This window comes from Lipotes vexillifer, unplaced genomic scaffold (assembly GCF_000442215.2).
Source record: "Lipotes vexillifer unplaced genomic scaffold, Lipotes_vexillifer_v1.1 scaffold283, whole genome shotgun sequence".
Taxonomy (NCBI): domain Eukaryota; kingdom Metazoa; phylum Chordata; class Mammalia; order Artiodactyla; family Lipotidae; genus Lipotes; species Lipotes vexillifer.
This window is the reverse complement of record NW_006789004.1, coordinates 227,781-243,270: the sequence shown is the minus strand read 5'-3', so window position 1 is coordinate 243,270 and position 15,490 is coordinate 227,781. Positions and strand designations below refer to the sequence as shown.

General features: G+C 40.7%; 1 protein-coding gene across 1 annotated transcript in view; it reads left to right on the top strand.

Moving 5' to 3' along the window:
* The window catches only part of MYO5A (myosin VA), a 121,552-nt gene extending 110,687 nt beyond the window's left edge, over nucleotides 1-10,865 (top strand). The window contains exons 36-39 of the mRNA XM_007461912.1: nucleotides 1,568-1,850; nucleotides 3,777-3,951; nucleotides 10,340-10,420; nucleotides 10,713-10,865. Coding sequence (XP_007461974.1) covers nucleotides 1,568-1,850; nucleotides 3,777-3,951; nucleotides 10,340-10,420; nucleotides 10,713-10,865 — 692 coding nt within the window. The remainder of the gene's footprint in view (nucleotides 1-1,567; nucleotides 1,851-3,776; nucleotides 3,952-10,339; nucleotides 10,421-10,712) is intronic.
* The last annotated feature ends 4,625 nt before the right edge of the window (nucleotides 10,866-15,490 follow it).

Genomic DNA, 15,490 nt, shown 5'->3' with positions numbered 1-15,490 from the left:
GAAGGAGGCTGGGGAGGGTTTGTACTTTACCTGTTAGGCTACAGTAAGAGGGCTGGGAAGGTACCATGGCAACAAAAACAGGTCTCAGACACTCCATGCTGAGTGGAACATCTCATGACCCCTATGGAATTGTTAAAGGCAATTTGGTTTAAAGTAGCAGTTTCTCATTGGATGAGAAACTGGGGTGTGTGTGTGTGTGTGTGTGTGTGTGTGTGTGTGTGTGTGTGTGTGTGTGTGTGTTTCTACTTATGTGTGATTTCATATACCTATCTTTATATGTGTGTACTCACTCTGGGTGTGTATTTATGTATCATTCTACCTGTATTCCTTTGGAATGTGTAGCAGGTGTGAAATAGGAATTAGAAGGCATGTACAAATTGCAGGCTGCTAATTTTGAATGCATTGAACTTTTTAAAAAAATTTTTTAAGTTACCAAACTGTATTATCGTCAAGCAAATTATCAACAGCCTCTTAAGGCTACTACCAGTTACCCTTTCCTTCCCCATCCATGTGTTTTCCACATTTGTACAACTTCATCTCACCTCTGTGGGCTCCTAGTGTCCCATGTTTTATTGCAGGCCCCCCTTTAACCAACTAGAAATATAGAAGGCTGAGGAAGCCATGGGGGATGGCAATGGTTTCTTCAGCTAACGCCTAAAAGGTCATGAATTTAAAGCAACGTAGGTCAGCAAAAATGCATGAGGTAACACAGATGCAGAGAAGGTCAGCTTCAGTCCATTCTCTTCTACTTTTGCCTGGTTTTATTGGCTAAATAAGAAATTTTACCTTTAGATGTGCCACTAGCTGCATCTCCCAATGATTTTACAACAATAAATGTTTCGAGTCAGTATGAAGTTCTTTGGAAGCTGCATTTAGCTCTAGGACATATAACAATGAATCAGGATTGGCCCCTGCTCTCAAGGGGGCTTCCAGTCCAGGGAGTGGGCATCCCAAAACCATCCTAGAGGAGGCAGAAGCCAAATGCTACAAAAGCATAATAGAGGGAGCAGCAGTGCCCCAGATGAGAAGACTGAGTCCTGGGAGGCTAAGGCCAGCCCAAGGTCTCCCTACTGTTGTGGGAAGCTCAGGGCAAGGAAGGGCCCAGCTCTCTAGCCCCACACAACTGCCCTCTCCCAAGTCTTCTCCAAGACCACTGCCTGGTCTCCTGCCTTTCTTGCTACTTGATTTGTTTGCCTCCGGGGCTCGATATTACTGGAGAATTTTTATCTTCTCCCTAACTGTTCCATACATCTCTCTCAAAAACCCTCCCAAGGTACCTCACACGTGCTATTACAAGGCTTCATATTTCAGGAAATGGGCCATTAAGAGTTCCTAATTTCATGGTAAATTTTTGAATTTAAGAATTATTACTATTTTTTTTGAATTTAAGAATTATTCCTACATTAAAGTTTAAAATCCAGAAGCCCTTTTATTGAGTTCTTTTTCCCTCTATGTTGATACTCAAATCATTTTCATAAACTGTATGTGTGTATGTCTGTGTCTTTGTGTGTGTGTGCACACGTTTCCTTCCAGATCTTCTTTTCTGACACTTGAACTTCTCTTGCAGTCTCTGGAATGCTAGAGCATGAAACCATTCAGGGTGTGTCTGGGGTGAAGCCCACAGGGCTAAGAAAGCGAACCTCCAGCATTGCTGATGAGGGTACCTACACACTGGACTCCATCCTGCGGCAGCTCAACTCCTTCCACTCAGTCATGTGTCAGCACGGCATGGACCCCGAACTGATCAAGCAGGTGGTCAAGCAGATGTTCTACATCGTGGGGGCCGTCACACTGAACAACCTCCTCCTACGGAAGGACATGTGCTCCTGGAGTAAAGGCATGCAGATCAGGTGAGCGAACACCAACAGCTGCCATGGCCTTTTCATGCTGCCCAACCGCTTGCCGGGGCTCGTGTGAGGCTAGTGTACCTGATGTCCACTGCCCCCACCCCCACTCCCCACCAGGTGAGCAGCAAGGGCAGACTGGGAACAGAGATGCTTCCTCTTTTCTGGCTGGACCCTCCACTCTCATTCGTGATTGCTCCTGGCCATGCCTTGCAACCCACTGCTTGTTAGGAACCCTGCTCCATGTGAAGATAACTCGTTTTTGTTTTTTGTTTTTTTAAAGGGAACTTTATTTATTTTTATTTATTTATTTTTGGCTGTGTTGGGTCTTCGTTGCTGTGGGGGCTGTTCTTCACTGTGGTGTGCGGGCTTCTCATTGTGGTGGATTCTCTTGTGGAGCACGAGCTCTAGGCATGTGGGCTTCAGTAGTTGTGGCACGTGGGCTCAGTAGTTGTGGCTCGCGGGCTCTAGAGCACAGGCTCAGTAGTTGTGGCACGTGGGCTCAGTAGTTGTGGCTCGCGGGCTCTAGAGCACAGGCTCAGTAGTTGTGACACGTGGGCTCAGTAGTTGTGGCTCGCAGTCTCTAGAGTGCAGGCTCAGTAGTTGTGACGCACAGGCTTAGTTGCCCCGCGGCATGTGGGATCTTCCCGGACCAGGGGTCAAACTCGTGTCCCCTGCATTGGCAGGTGGACTCTTAACCACTATGCCACCAGGAAAGTCCCGATAACTCATCTGAGGGAGTGGGGAGATGATGAAAACTACATAAAGATGAGATAGCTGCTTCCTCTCCTTTTGTGTGTGTTTTAATTGTACAATAACAAAATATCAAATTATAATGAAGATTGCTAATGTTTGATTGCTCTTATAAATTTATTTTGACAAAATACCTTTTTGTACCTATGGCAACAAGAACATGTCTAATAAATCTTTTACTGATGTTTGAAATACGCCCCTTTCTATTTTAAGAAAAGCTGTGCTCAATTTTGTCCAGCTGCTCCTCAGCATAACCTTATTAGCATAATGGAATTTTTTTTCAAATAATTTATTTTAAAACAGCTAGAAAATTCACCACGAGGGGGAAAAAGGATTTCTCCTATGAAAGCCTGTAGTTAATCTTAGGAAGCGTTGGCTTTCTTTTCAAATTTTCCACTGCGCACATCCACTGTAGGTAGTGGTAAGAAGATAATGCTTTCCACTCAGGTCGTAGAATTTATTTTTCTGCAAGCTCTGTTTATACCTATGAAGCTCCTCTTTGCCTGATTACTAAGTCCTGACTGTGGGTCCATTTATCTCACTCTCATATGCGAACCACTATCACTTGGTTGGCCACCTCTTAAAACCTCGCATCTGTGTAGTTTCTATGTCTCTCTTCATATTTTGGGTCTTTGTCTCTTCCCATGGCCCCCACTTGCCCTTCTCGCCTTCATCCCTGAGCTTCCTCAGGCCACTACCTCCATCACCCAGACTCTTCCCTAAAGAGGGCCGGAGCACAAGGTCTATGTGGGGATCTTGTTATTATGTCTACTAGCTTGGAGTCTGACTTAAGGAAGAGAGAGTACTTAAAGGATTATCAATTCTCACCTCTCAAGTTGTAAGAAGCTATAAAGTATTTTCGGCTTGGCTCTTTAATAAGGACACAGCCATATTATGTGTTCTATTTTGGTTTTTAGCACATCTTATTTCATAACTTGCTGTAATGGCTACATTTCTATCTCCCATTAAAGAGAATTATAGTCTCTAGAATTATACCTACTCTTATATAACTATGATTATAAACCTCCTGATTATGTATAGTGATAAATTTTTAAGCACAGCTAATGATTTTAAAAAACAGAATTTAACTGAAATTCCTGACAAAGCCATGCACAGAAAAATTAAGACATTTATGATAACATTCAGTAAATTTGCATCACCCCCCTTTTTCTGGCATAGGTACAATGTCAGTCAACTAGAAGAATGGCTGCGTGACAAGAATCTGATGAACAGTGGGGCTAAGGAAACCCTGGAACCTCTCATTCAGGCTGCTCAGCTTTTGCAAGTGAAAAAGAAAACAGATGATGATGCAGAAGCCATTTGTTCCATGTGCAATGCTTTAACTACTGCCCAGGTAAGGGGATTTTCCCTATTATAAAACAAGTTAACATTCATCAACAGTGACATTTAGGGAAGTAAGGAAGGTCTCTAGCTATTGCTTTTGTCTCTGAGCTGACTTCATCTGTGTCAGAGACGATATATATCAATATTGTAGATCTTGAAGAAGGGAGATTTTACCACAAAGTATATTTCAGTACTAGTCACAGTCCTGCACATTCAACATTCAGTACTTATTTATCCACTCTCTACACTGTTCTGTATAATGTTCTAGCCACTAAGATAAAACCATGAACAAAACAAAGTCCCTGTTTTCATGGGGGTGTACATTCTACACATTCTATGGAGTTTGTACTCCATAAAAGAATTTTCCATATTATTTAATAATTGAATGATTCTTTAGACTTCTCTATTTTAAGACAAATAATTGTGTTTTTTAAATTGAAATATACCTGATGTATAATATGATGTTAGTTTCAGGTATACTACATAGTGATTTGACATTTCCATACATTATAAAATGATAACCGTGATAAGTCTAGCAATCATATGTCCCCATACAAAGTTATTAAAATATTATTAACCGTATTCCTTATATTGTAGATTACATCCGCATGCTTTATTTATTTATTTTATAACTGGAGGTTTGTACCTCTTAATCCCCTTCACCTATTTTAATACCCCATGCCCCTCCCCTCTGGCAACCACCCATTTGTTCTCTGTATCTGTGAGTATATTTTCATTCTTTTGGTTTCTTTGTTTTGTTTTTTGGATTCCACATATAAGTGAGCTCTTACAGTATTTGTCATTGTTTGACTTATTTCACTTAGCATAATGTCTACAAAGTCCATTCATAGTGTTGCAAATGGCTATATTTCATTCTTTTTTATGGCTAAATTATATTCTTGTGTGTGTGTGTGTGTGTGTGTGTGTGTGTACACCAGTCTTCTTTATCCATTTGTCTGTCGACAGACACTTAGATTGCTTCCATATCTTGGCTATTGTAAATAATGCTGCAATGAACAGAAGGGTGCATATATCTTTTGAAACTAGTGTTTTTGTTGTCTTTGGAAAAATACCCAGAAGTGGAATTGCTGGGTTGTATCATAGTTGTATTTTTAATTTTTTGAGCAACCTCCATACTGTTTTCCATAGTGGCTGCACCAATTTACATTCCCACCAGCAGTGCATGAGGATTCCCTTTTCTCCACATCCTCACCGACACTTACTATTTGTTATCTTTTTGATAATAGCCATTCTGACTAGTATGAGGTAGTACTTCATTGTGGTTTTGATTCGTATTTCTCTGGTGATTAGTGATGTTGAGCATTTTTTCATGTGCCTGTTGCCCATCAGTATGTCTTCTTTGGAAAAATGTCTGTTGAGGTCCTCTGCCCATTTTTTAATCAGGTCATTTATTTTTTTTGATTTGAGTTGTATGAATTCTTTGTATATTTTGGATATTAACCCCTTATTAGATATATTGTTTGCAAATATGTTCTTCCATTCAGTAAGCTGCTTTTTCATTTTGTGGATAATTTCTTTCACTGTGCAAAAGTTTTTTAGTTTGATGTGGTCCCATTTGTTTATTTTTGCTTTTGTTTCTCTTGCCTGAGGAGACAGATCAAAAAAATATTGCTAAGACCAGTGTCAAAAATGTACTGCTTGGGGCCTCCCTGGTGGCGCAGTGGTTGAGGGTCCGCCTGCCGATGCGGGGGATACGGGTTCGTGCCCCGGTCCGGGAGGATCCCACATGCCGCGGAGCGGCTGGGCCCGTGGGCCGTGGCCGCTGGGCTTGCGCGTCCGGCAACGGGAGGGGCCACGACAGTGAGAGGCCCACATATCGCAAAAAAAAAAAAAAAAAAAATGTACTGCTTGGGGCTTCCCTGGTGGCGCAGTGGTTGAGGGTCCGCCTGCCGATGCGGGGGATACGGGTTCGTGCCCCGGTCCGGGAGGATCCCACATGCCGCGGAGCGGCTGGGCCCGTGGGCCGTGGCCGCTGGGCTTGCGCGTCCGGCAACGGGAGGGGCCACGACAGTGAGAGGCCCACATATCGCAAAAAAAAAAAAAAAAAAAATGTACTGCTTGGGGCTTCCCTGGTGGCGCAGTGGTTGAGGGTCCGCCTGCCGATGCGGGGGATACGGGTTCGTGCCCCGGTCCGGGAGGATCCCACATGCCGCGGAGCGGCTGGGCCCGTGGGCCGTGGCCGCTGGGCTTGCGCGTCCGGCAACGGGAGGGGCCACGACAGTGAGAGGCCCACATATCGCAAAAAAAAAAAAAAAAAAAATGTACTGCTTGGGGCTTCCCTGGTGGCGCAGTGGTTGAGGGTCCGCCTGCCGATGCGGGGGATACGGGTTCGTGCCCCGGTCCGGGAGGATCCCACATGCCGCGGAGCGGCTGGGCCCGTGGGCCGTGGCCGCTGGGCTTGCGCGTCCGGCAACGGGAGGGGCCACGACAGTGAGAGGCCCACATATCGCAAAAAAAAAAAAAAAAAAAATGCTTGGGGTTTTAAAAAAAAAAAAAAAAAAAAAGTACTGCTTGTATTTTCTTCTAAGAGTTTAAGGTCTTAAATTTAAGTCCTTAATCCATTTTGAGTTTATTTTTCTAAGTGGTATGAAAAAATGGTCTAGTTTGATTCTTTTGCATATAGCTGTCCAGTTTTCACAACACCGTTTACTGAAGAAGCTGTCTTTTCCACATTGTATATTCTTGCCTCCCTTACTGTAGATTAATTGACCATAAAAGAGTAGGTTTATTTCTGGGTTCTCTTTCCTTTTCCATCAATCTATGTGTCAGTTTTTGTGCCAGTACCATACTGTTTTGATTACTGTAGCTTTTTAGTATGGTTTGAAATCAGGGAGCATGATACCTCTAGCTTTGTATTAGTACTTCTTTCTCAAGGTTGCTTTGGCTACTCAGTGTTTTGTGTTTCCATACAAATTTTAGAATTATTTGTTCTGTGAAAAATGCTTTTGGTATTTTGATAGAGATTGCATTGAATATGTAGTTGCCTTGGGTAATATGGTCATTTTAACCATATTAATTCTTCCACTTTATGAGCCTGGTATATCTTTCGATTTGTTTGTGTCATCTGTACTTTCTTTTATCAATGTCTTATAGTTTTCCAAGTTCACGTCTTTCACTTCCCTGTTTAGATTTATTCCTAGGTATTTTATTCTTTTTGGTGCAATTATAAATGGGATTGTGTTCTGATAATTTATTATTAGTGTATAGAAATGCAAGAGTTGTCTGTATATTAATTTTGTATCCTGCAGCTTTACTGAATTCAGTTATTGGTTCTAATAGTTTCTTGGTGGCATCTTTAGGATTTTCTATATACAGTTTCCTGTCATCTGCAAACAGTGACAGTTTTACTTCTTCCATTTCAATTTGGATTCCTTTTACTTTTTTTTTCCTGGCTAATTTCTGTGGCTAAGATTTTCAATACCATTTTGAATAAAAGTGGTGAGAATGGGCATCCTTGTTTTGTTAGAGGAAATGCTTTCACCATTTTACCATGAGTATGATGTTGACTGTGGGTTTGTCATATATGTGTTTTATTATGTTGAGGTATGTTCCCTCTATACCCACTTTGTTGAGAGTTTTTATCATAAATGGATGTTGAGTTTTGTCAAAAGCTTTTTCTGCATCTATTGAGATGATCATATGGTTTTCATTCTTCAGTTTGCCAATGGGGTGTATCACATTGATTGTTTTATAGTTATTGTAAAATCCTTGCATCCCTGAGATAATTCCCGCTTGATCGTGATGTATGATTCTTTTAATGTTCTGTTAAATTCAATTGGCAAATATTTTGTTGAGGATTTCTACAACTATGTTCATCAGTGATACTGACCTATAATTTCCTTTTTTGTGGTATTTTTGTCTGGTTTTGGTATCAGGGTGACGTGGACTCGCAAAATGAGTTCAGAAGTTTTCCTTTCTCTTCTGTTCTTTTGGAATAGATTGAGATGGGTAGATTCAGGTGTTAACTCTTATATTTGGCAGACTTCCCCTGTGAAGCCATCTAGTCCTAGACATTTGTTTGTTGGGAGCTTTTTGATTACTGATTTGATTTAATTACTTGCAATTTGTCCATATTTTCTATTTCTTCCTGATTCAGTCTTGGGAGACTGTATATTTCTAGGAACTTATCCATTTCTTCTAGGTTGTCCATTTTATTGGCATATAATTATTCATAATAATGTCTTACGATCGTTTGTATTTCTGTGATGTCAATTGTAACTTCTCCCTTTCATTTCTGATTTTATGTATTTGGGCCCTCTCTCTTTTTGTCTTGATAAATGTGGCTAATAGTTTATCAATTTTCTTTATCTTTTCAAAAGACCAGCTCTTAGTTTCATTGATTTTTATTCTGTTGTTTTTGTAGTCTCTATTTCATTCATGTCCATTCTGATTTTTTTTCCTTCTACTAACTTTGGATTTTGTTTGTTCTTGTTTTTCTAGTTCCTTTAGGTATAAGGTTAGATTGTTTATTTGAGATTTTTCTTGTTTCTTGATGTAGGCTTTTATCTCTTAAACTTTCCTCTTCCCTCCCTTTTCATATTTCTAGTTGTGGCCTTTTCTTTTCCACTTAGAGAAGTCCCATTAAAAAAATTAAAATATAAACATAAAGCTAGCTTGATGGTGCTGAACTCCTTTAGCTTTTGCTTGTCTGTAAAACTCTTTATCTCTCCTTCAAACATGAATGATAACCTTGCCAGGTAGAATATTCTTGGTTATAGGTTTTTTCCTTTCATTACTTTGAATATATCACCCCACACCCTTCTGGCCTGCAAAATTTCTGCTGAAAAGTCTGCTGATGTTGTTATGGGAGTTCCTTTTTATGTAACTAGTTGCTTTTCTCTTGAAAAGATTTTCTCTTTATCTTACATTTTTGCCATTTTAATTATAATCTGTCTTGGTGTGGACCTCTTTGGGTTGACCTTGTTTGAGACTCTGTGCTTACTGGATCTGGATGTCTGTTTCCTTTCCCAGCTTTTATTTCTTCAAATAAGTTCTCTGTCCCTTTCTCTCTGTCTTCTCCTTCTGGAACCCCTACGATGTGAGTATTAGTGCACTTAAGTTGTCCCAGAGGTCTCTTAAACCATCCTCATTTTTTTTCATTCTTTTTTTTTTGTTGTTCAGTTTCAGTGATTTCCACTATTGTCTTCCAGCTCGCTGATCCATTCCTCTGTATAATTTAGTCTACTGTTGTCTTCTTCAGCTCTTTTGGTTCTTCTTTATATTTTCTAACTCTTTGTTGAAGTTCTCACTATATTCATCCCTTCTTCTCCTGAGTTCACTGAGCATCTTTATAATCATAACCTTGTAGATTGCTCATCTCCACTTCTATTAGTACTTCTTCTGAGATTATGTCTCATTCCTTTGTTTGGAACACATTGCTCTGTCTTCTCATTTTGCCCAGTTTGCTGTCTTTTTTCTGTGTATTAAGTAGGTCATATACATTTCCCGATCTTAAAGAAGTGGCCTTATGCAGGAAACATCCTATGGGGCTCAGAAGCATGCTGCCCTCTGGTCACCAGAGCTATATGTCTAGGGGTACCCCCTATGTGGGCTGTGTAGGCCCTTCTGTTGTGGCAGGGCTGAACTACTGTTGGCTCAGTGGTGGGTGGGGCTGGCCCCTGGCCTGGTTGGCTGCCCCACCCTGCTTCCTTTGGTTTCTGCTGCCCATTTTTTGGCAGGGCCAGCTTATAGCACGGCTGGCCACGGGGCTCAGGGGAGGCCAGGGCTGGTGCTGGCCCATTGGTAGGTAGTTAAGCCCTCAGCACTAATTTGCTAGAGGGAGGATTCCAAATGGTGCTAAGGGGCAATAACTGATCGTTCAGGGAAAGTTATTTAGCTGTGCATTGAATTTAAGGAAATGAAAAGATGGGAAGGGCATTTGAGAACAATGGCCACAGCATGAGGCAAGGCATAGGCATAAACATACCCACTTTTCTTTTGCCTAGTTATTTCTGTGCTGACTCTTGGATTTTTTAATGTTCATCACTTATCTCAAAACATAGAAATCTTACATAGATTACACATAGAATACATACAGAAAGTAACTAGCTGAATACACAGGACACTGTTAACTATTGTTACTTTGAGAGACTGAGCATACAGGTGGGAGCACTTTTACTTTTCATGTTTTTTCAAATTTATGTTGCTTCTTAAAGTGTAAAATAAAATATTACATTAATACATTCTTATTTTAAAAATTCAACTAATAAAGGTAAATGTGCCTTCAGAACCACTCCCTCTCCCCTCTTGCCCTAACCAAGCCCTGAGTAGAACTGAAAACTATATGCAGAGATCCTTTTAGTTTTCCAGATTACAGGCACCCAGCATGTATGTATTTGATAATATGCTAAAGACTTTGATCATTTTATTTCTCCCAGATTGTCAAAGTGTTGAATTTGTATACTCCAGTTAACGAGTTTGAAGAAAGAGTCTCTGTGTCATTTATTCGTACTATACAGGTAAGATCTCCCAGGCTTTCATTTGCTTTGATTCACCAACACAGTCATTTGAATGGAAATTTTATAATTTATTGAAGGGTAATGCAGTTTTTATTTTAATTATTTTATCTCATTTTTATAGTGCATTACCTTTCTTGATAACACCTTATTGGAAAAATGAAGTGATTTTAAAACAAATATAAATATTCTTCATTAGTTGAGGATTTTTGGTAGAATTTTGTCAAAAAAAATCTTTGTAGATTCAAAGAATTGATGCTCTGTTTTTTTGTTTTTCTTTTTTTAATCTTCTCAGATGCGTTTACGAGACAGGAAAGACTCTCCTCAGCTGCTCATGGATGCTAAACACATCTTCCCGGTCACCTTTCCTTTTAACCCATCTTCCCTTGCACTAGAAACCATCCAGATTCCAGCCAGCCTGGGCCTGGGATTCATATCACGGGTCTGAAAGTGATATCAAGGAAAATATTGACAATACAATACTTGCCTGAAATAACCCATTATTTCAAGTGAGCTACTGAAAACACATTTTAAAAGAGATAGTACTTATTATCTCCCAAACAAGGGGTTATTGACTGGAACTCCCCCTAGAATACTTTTCATCATCTTGGAAAGAAAGATAGCCTCCTTTGTGCTGTGTTACCTTTATAACAACACTCATCCTTGATCAGTTAGGTATCTGCAGTTGACGTGCAGGTGAATGATGGAAGGAAGGAAGGAAAAAAATGTGTCTTCAGCTGCCAGCATTTATTTTAAATCCTTATCACTGCATCTAAATGATATAAAAAACCTGAATTCCAGATATGAATATGAGCTGTTGTTAGAAAGGTACCAATAAGGAACCTCCTGTGTGCTAACCAGAAGAATTGAAAGAAAAATCACCACTGAGTACATATCATACCAGTTTAGGAATCAATTATGTTGCTACTGTCCAACTGGAACAAAGAAATAAACTGGCAATATGTAAAGTAACTGGCCAAGTAGCTCCCTTCTATGTGTCACTATGATGTAGAGATACTAAGAATGTTGGTTTGCTATAGAGCATGGAAGTCCGTTTGTACCATAGTTTACTGAGCATTTTAAATTGCTGCTACATACTATGTTCTTTAAAATGTAAGCGATATTCATATTAGGCACTACAGTAATAAGCTTCTCTTTTATCGACTCTGTTTACGGTTCAATCAGATCAGTTTTAACTGGATTATGTGCACATAGCTACAGATTCACCTGCACAAGTAGCAGACACTGGGAAGTCATGTAGTAATATGACACAATGTTTGACATTTAGGGATAGGATTAGGCGAAGTGGCTATTGTTGATGTCCTTTATTCAGGATGTGTTACATTGATGTGCTCATTAATTTTCCCTGGGCGCATATCACATCAGGGTACAGTGTTCTGTGAAGTGACCTATTTTTAGTTATCAGATCTGCTTCCTGCTGTGCATATTTTCAGCCTTGACAGGTTTTCTTTCTTCTTAATTTATTAAGAATTAATGTCAGTCAGTATCTAGAGAGGATTGTCAGAATATTCATGATTTAGGTCTTGAAATCTTAATTATTTTATAAATTATGCAAAAGAAAGTATATAATAAATAATTATGATTCCATTTTTTAGGCTTTGCAACTTCTATAAATGTTCGCAATACCACTAGATACTTTAAAGAGCATCATATTAGAAATACATTGACCTATATAAAAATATAAGGAGATTGCTGAATTTTACAGAGGATTTGGTTTAATAAGACCCAGATTCTGTATGTTTTCATTCTGAAATTCTAATTAAACATAGTCTCCATTTTTCCTACAAATCTTATACAATAAATGTTTCAGGTTGTGCAAAAGCAAATTCTTAGCTTTCTTTAGAAACTCTGGTTCTGAATTACAATCATAGATTTATATAAATTAACTATTAGATGATCTATAAAAAAAGACATCTAATTAAAATATGCGCAATATTATAAATGCAAGTAAAACATTTTCAAATCAGTGATAAATATTGCTATTAAAAGATAAATTTCTGTTTCTTAACTTATTTGGGCCTCAAATTCCTCATTTATTCAGTGAGAGTGTTAGACAGTTGGTTCTTAAGGTCCCTTCCACATCTGAAGTTCTCTCCTTGCCGTACCTGAACCACAGAGAAGTGAGATGCAGGTACTCAGTAAGGTTACCCTCTAATGGAAAGACTAGTGTTTGGTGCCTGTTAATTTTGAGGGATTAATAAAATGTAAAATCACAGGTTTGTGTAGCTGTAATCTTTCTTAAATGTACATGCTTTTTCAAAGTTAATGAGTTTAGGTAGTTTTTATTGAATTGTGCACTGCTGTTGTATTCAGTTTGGATACATTTATTCATTTGCAAAACCAAGAAAAATACTAACTCAATCCGATTCTCTCTATTTTCCCTGGTTGTCAATGTGGTTTTCAATGAACTGTTGAAACCACGTGGTTAGTACTGAATCTGTCAGAGTCTTAAGAACATAGATGGGACTTGGGTGGGAGAGATGCTCCAAAAAATGCCACCATGATTGTAGGCTCTCCCCCTCAGACCTAGAAATCCTCCCAGGCCCTTTCCCAGCTCAGTCCTGTGTAGCATGTCCTGTGCACACCCTGAGTCTTGTCAGGTCTTCAGGATCACGCTCTAGCTTCCACTGCCACTGCAGCCCTTTATCTTTCCTGCAGGCAGCTCATATTCTGAAGCATGTCTTGTCTGGGCCTTTCTCTCTCTCCTGTCTTCCATCTTTCTACTGCAAAGTGCTGGAGCCTCTGTTCCACACCTGGGCCAGAGTCTCTCCTGTTCAGGGATGGCCACACAAAGATTATGATATTTCAGGGCTCCAACTTCCTCCAATGCCTATCTAGAACCCCAGAAGCGGATCTGAATTAATTTCTCTTAGTGGTCTGAAGATCTTTAGTCATGACAGAAATACCTTACAACCAGGGAACCCCAAGTCCTGGTAAGTCATTCTGTGTCCTACTTTCTTGAGGATGCAGAAATATTCTGCTGACTGTGGGTATCCTTGGCCTCTGAGGACTGCTCAGCTTTCCCTTTGTCCACCCACACTTTCTCACCCAGCTTCAAACACACCTGCACCAGCCCTCCACTCCGTCCACCCACTCATTTATCTGCTCACTCTGTCCCTTCCTTCAGCCACATCCTGTGTCCCATCGCCTGTCCACTCACCTGCTCTGACTCTTTTGAAGGCTGTGGGTGAAGGCAGTCCTCAGTTGCCCCACTGGCCTGCCTGGGGGCTTCCCTTCAGGCCAATCTTTGCATGAGTTCTTGCTGTTCTCACTTCTCTGCAGTACGATCTTTAGCATTATCACTGATTTGCTTTTTCATAATTCCTCTATGACATACAATAGGAATTCAAAGAAAGAATTATTTGAGAAAGCAAAAGTTCATTGTTTTAATAGCCCCTTCTCAATAGTCTCCTCCCCACTCACTGTTCAGAGAAACTCAGCTCACACCTTGGAAATCAAAGCTGAAAAATTCGAAGCAGTTTCCCTTCCTGTAGCTTTTCTTAGGTTAAGGCTTTGCTCTGCCTGAGAGTAACTATAATGAAGGGGAAAGATGAGTATGGGGTAAACTCCATGAAGTGTAGCTTCATGATTCCTTTGGAAGTTTTGAAAACGCACCTGACACTTCTTTCATCAATTGCAAAAGTACAACAATATATATTCCAAAGCCAACTGATAGGAGATTTGGGGATTCGGGCCAGTTTGTGTCATTCACTTTATTATTTCCTTCATTTTAATGGATAATTGAGAGTTGTCTCTTTCTGGGTAAGTGATTATGTATAATATAGATCAAATCTTTTAATAACAGTGGCGGAGGCCGTGAAAATATTTTATTAGAATTTCAGTATAGTGATTGTTGTGAGAAATGACTTCCCTGGTAACCCTAGGTAAAAGGGCATCTGGCACCATCCTGAGATGTCCTCATATTTTCTCTCTCTCTCTCTCTCTCTCTCTCTCTCTCTCTTACACACACACAGAGAGTCTTCAGTATCTTCAACTGTTTAGAATAAAACAGAAAGCAAAATGTCATATGTGGCCCTTCAGTTCTCCTGGTGAAAGGTAATGTAGAGACAGTACCTTGTGTCTGGCTATGCTTCACTTCAGCCTTTCTCTGTTACCTCATTGTGTCCTCACAGCAGCCCTAGAAGGTAGAAGGGCAGCTACTACAGTCCTTAGCTGATGATAATTTGAGAGAGAGATAAGGGCAGTGACTTGCCTGAGATCACTCAGCCCTCCAGCTGTGCTGTCTTCCCATATGCAGCAGTGGCACTGAGGGCACATGCGGGGCAGGAGACTTTAGAAAGTCCTGAGGTTCCATTCTGTTCCTCCTGGTACCTGTGGGGTGCCCCAGTCCAGCAAGAGGTGCTCCTTTTCCTTATCAGAGTCGGCAACTGGCATATGAGAGGTGAGAAAATGATGGGTACCAAGTTCTTGGTGCTAATCAGATGGGGTGCCTTGTGGTTTCCTCTTTGTTGTAGTTACCTGCTATAACTAGGTTTGGCTTTTGTAATGAATCAGTGCCCCCCTGGAGGGTACAGTACTCTGTTTTGGTCATTAATTAGTAGCAAGCTCTCCCAGCCTGACAAGAAGCGGGTGAGAGCCTCCCAAAAGGAAAGAGGAAAGTCGCTCTCAACACACAGACCTCAGAGTCACTGTCAGAGCCACCAGGTGAGCTGTGCAGCCTGCAGAGAACCTGCAGCTGCAGGCCAAGCCCCTGGGTCCCTTCTGAGGGCTGTCTCCCAGGCAGGCCATACATAAGTCAGTGTGTAGTTGAACATGACGGTGTGTGCATGCTTCCAGTGTTGGCTTTGGAGCCAAGAGGTGTGCTGTGTGCATGTGTGTTAGAGAGGCTCAGTGTATGGGTAAGTGCATTGTGATTTCTTCTCAGGCTGTGCTGTGAGGGCCGCCTTAACCCCTGCTCCCGTCCCTCCTAGAGCTGCCTTAAGTTCTCTGGAACTTCTCCTCTGTAAGGGGATGTCTTGCCTGGAAATGATATCTTGCCCTGTTTCTCAAGGTGTTGTGAGGGTTTGGGTGGGTGTGGCCTCCTTTCTTCCT